Source organism: Oreochromis niloticus, linkage group LG6, assembly GCF_001858045.2.
Source record: "Oreochromis niloticus isolate F11D_XX linkage group LG6, O_niloticus_UMD_NMBU, whole genome shotgun sequence".
In the NCBI taxonomy this organism is placed as follows: Eukaryota; Metazoa; Chordata; class Actinopteri; order Cichliformes; family Cichlidae; genus Oreochromis; species Oreochromis niloticus.
The window spans coordinates 34,305,903-34,309,548 of NC_031971.2; the positions used below are offsets into that span (position 1 = coordinate 34,305,903).

General features: G+C 45.2%; 1 protein-coding gene across 1 annotated transcript; it reads right to left on the reverse strand.

The window, feature by feature from the left end:
- Nucleotides 1-297: 297 nt before the first annotated feature.
- On the reverse strand, nucleotides 298-2,296 carry LOC100702479 (transcription factor jun-B). Its single transcript, XM_003453756.5, is given in 2 exon segments — nucleotides 298-1,004; nucleotides 1,007-2,296. Coding segments are annotated over 2 exon segments (990 nt in total). The 5' UTR covers nucleotides 1,634-2,296; the 3' UTR covers nucleotides 298-641.
- Between the last annotated feature and the right edge of the window lie 1,350 nt (nucleotides 2,297-3,646).

The window sequence follows — 3,646 nt, forward strand, 5'->3', positions numbered from 1 at the left end:
CTGTGGTGTAAAGGGGAGCGCGCAGCCCTTCTGACGGGCAATGTGGGAGGGAGTTCCCGGAAACCTATCGTGATGTGACGTTTGACAGCAACATGAACCATATATGGACTGACGCTTGTGCGTCAGTAAGGAAAAATCCTACGCTGGGACGTCTCCAACGTCAACCAACTTCTGGTGTTGTAAACTTTACTGCTGATCAGAGACAGCGGTGTGGTTTAATGTTCACGAGAAATACAATAATTTTTGGAGTGGCACTTAAAAAAAATACACGACCTCAAAAACAAAGCAACACATTTCTTAATTTCATAATATCATTTACTTAAATATTTACTATACAGGTAAAAAAACAAAAAACAACAAGAACGCTCCATGAGCGTAACTCAAACACAAATAACTTACATAAAAAGCATCACAAATAGCAATTAAAGAAAATGTAAACAGGAAAAGCCAAGACGACACTTTCAAAAACTTATTCAAAAATGCCCTAAGTGTTTTAGTCTTGTATTATTTCTGTGTATGGGTGATGTTTCTTTAGATGGCAGAAATCACAATAATCCAGTTTTCATACTAAAAACGTATAAAGACCAGGTTGAGGTGTCAGTTCGGGTACTGTCCAGTGTTTTAATAAGTGCATTATTTCTTCAATAAGACTTTACTTTGGGTGCTAGCATGAGCTGGCAGCCACTGCTCACATGCGTCATGACTTTCTGTTTGAGTTGGGCCACCTGTTCCCGCAGTAGAGAAGCCGTGCTTGACAGTCCAGCGTTGTCATTTTTCAACACTTTAACCTTGTCTTCGAGACGGGCGATGCGCTCCAATTTGCGCCTCCGACACTTTGAGGCTGCGAGCCGGTTCCTCAGCCGCTTGCGCTCCGCTTTTATCCGCTCCTGATTCTCCATATCGACAGGGGACATGGGCGGAGAGCTGTTGTCGCTGCTCTGCATGTCGGGGACTGTCTGGGGCTCCTCTTTCATCCCTCCGAACCGCTGAGGGTGGATGCCGGCCCGGCCAGTGAGTGCTGGAAGTGGTGTGATCCGTGCGCAACAGCTTGAGGATGCTGATGGTACTGGTGATGCGGCAGGTAGCTGATGGTGGTGGAGGGATAGCTGGCTGCAGAGGTCAGGCTGGGGTTCGTGGTGCAGCTGCTCAGGGTTGTATACTCGAGCGGCTCCGGTTGCATGGATGAGCCGAACACCGAGGCTGGAGCCGAGCAGGCAACCCCGCCTGTGCCGATGGACACGTTTGGAGGAGCCATCTGGTTCATCTTGTGTAGGTCGTCCAACGCTTTAACAAAACCTTCGGCAAAGCCCTCCTGCTCCTCCGTGATCCCGCGGTTGTACAGGTACTGAGCAGGTGTCGGCGTAGTGATGACCCCGTTGCTACTCTGGACGATCAGTCGCTCTAATTCAGGAGAGGCGAGCTTCAGAGAGCCCACTTCTGCCGTCCCCGCTGGATAGAAATCACTGTCGGCGCGCAGGTGCTGTGACTTGAAGTTTGGGTTCCGATATGTATCGGAGAAGTTCAAGTTCATATTCTGCTTAAGCAGCTTGTAGTCCTGCAGGGCTGCGCCTGGATGGCCATAAGCAGAGAGAAACGAGTCGTCATAAAAAGGCTGTTCCATTATTGTGGACATATTTCAAATCAGACAGTCAAATACAAGAGTGCGCTGCAAAAGATGTTGCTCGGACACCGAGGCTTCAGTGTCCCAAAATGAGTCAATCTCCAGCACAAAGTCCCGCTGTATTACTATACTGAAGACCAAAGCTATCAAAACAGAGCAAAACTTCCAAATAGTGGAACTGTACTGTACCAAGTCGTCGATTTGTACCTTTAGTTGGAATCAAAGCGGAGTCCAGTGACTAACTCAGATGTTTTCATTCCACTCGTGAGAAGGAGAGTCTGTTCTTCTACAAGTGTGCGCTCCACTTGTGTTTCCTTGTTAATGACAGGCGGCTGACGCGCTCTGCTGTATTTATATAAGCCCTCCACAAAACGCTCTGATTGGCTGTTTCTGTATTGTCTCCGTCTGATCTTGACTTGACGCAGCTTCCAGGAAAATGGACTGTAAACATGACAAGACGTATTCGGCGTGGGGGAAACTGAGTCCAGGTAGGCATAAACACATAAAATAGGCTCCCTCAAGCATTCACACTCATAGTCATTTTTAACAAGTCACTTGAAATGTTACCAACAGCCCAAAAGCGATTCAAAGCCAACCACAAACGGCAACGAGCCCTTTCCAGCTCTGTTCGGACACCTAAACCGCTGCCACTTTGTCTTTCATTCTCAACAGTAATCCCACCAGTAAAGATATATAATCTGGTGCTGAGTCATGTGCTACAAACTGATATCACCCGGTCCATATTTGGCTATCCTGGCGCACCGGTTCCTCAATGACAGGAGCAGGAAGCCAATCCCATCCTGGCGCACTTCCAGCTCCAGCTCCGCGGGATGTGGGAGGAGAAGGGGAGGAGGTGCGTCGCTGCCCCGCTTTTCCCCGCAGGCAGGGAGAGGATGGGTAACTCTTGGGCGAGATGTCTTCAAAAACGCACGAAGCCTAACGGGTGTCTGGCAAGGGAGGACATGTTCGGTGAATCAGAGCAAACTATTAGTGCATTTAAAAAAGCAAAAAAATGCAATAAACAACCTTTAAGGCTTACATTCATAAGATTTAGGGAGATAATAGTCAGCCAACTTGAATTCAGTGCTCAGTACTTTGAATTTACCATGTTTACTTGCTCACATCTTATTTGTGTTTATTTAATAGTGTAAGTGTAGCCTTTTGAACCTACTGTGTTCCTATGGCAGCATAAAAACATGACAGAACCTCTCAGGTATTTCAGTCTAAAGACACGTCACGTGCCCCCAACACCTGTTTGATAGAAAGACGTCTTTGTCTCCCCCGTATGGTAATGACCTCTGAATCATGACCCAGAAGGCCATGCGCACACGCACATCCATATTTTTTCTTCAGTTTTTCTGTCTTCTGCTTGCACTTGTCCTTAGGTCACATTCTGTTTTGCTCATGAGTGTACATGTGTTTCCGTTATGGCGGAACCAGAAGAAGTCTAGCTGTATTCTTTAATCGTTTAAAACTTTTTTTTCGGTATCTTGTATAATATTAGAGACTTTTGCCAGGCTGCGCCATGTCAGTAAGGAAAATGTGGCTGATAGCTGTGTAATTGCAGGTCTTTTGGATGGCAATTTGAGCAATTTTCTCTGCATTTGTGGCTTCAAAGAATTACTTCAGCATTTTAGTGCTGTAATTTGATCACAAAAGGCAGATTAAATAGGAAAACTCAATGTAGAAAGAGCACAAGGTGACATATTTTAACTTTTATTTCCAAGAATGGAATGATTGGAAATGAAATTCACAGAACTCCATAAATCTGAACAACTCTACTTCTGAATCCTCCATTTTCAACATCTTTCTTTGCCTCTTGAATTCAAGCCACACACACACCATGTTTTAAAATACCTGATTATTATTTTAAGTCTCTTGTGAGATAACCTGATGTTATCACAGTTATTTGCCAGGATTATTTGTCAGACTTTTGTGAGCTCCTCAAAAGACACAAATACAGCAATGCATGAAGAAACTGGTGAAAAAAACTGATCTTCATGTGGAAAATTGGTTTAGTGAGCC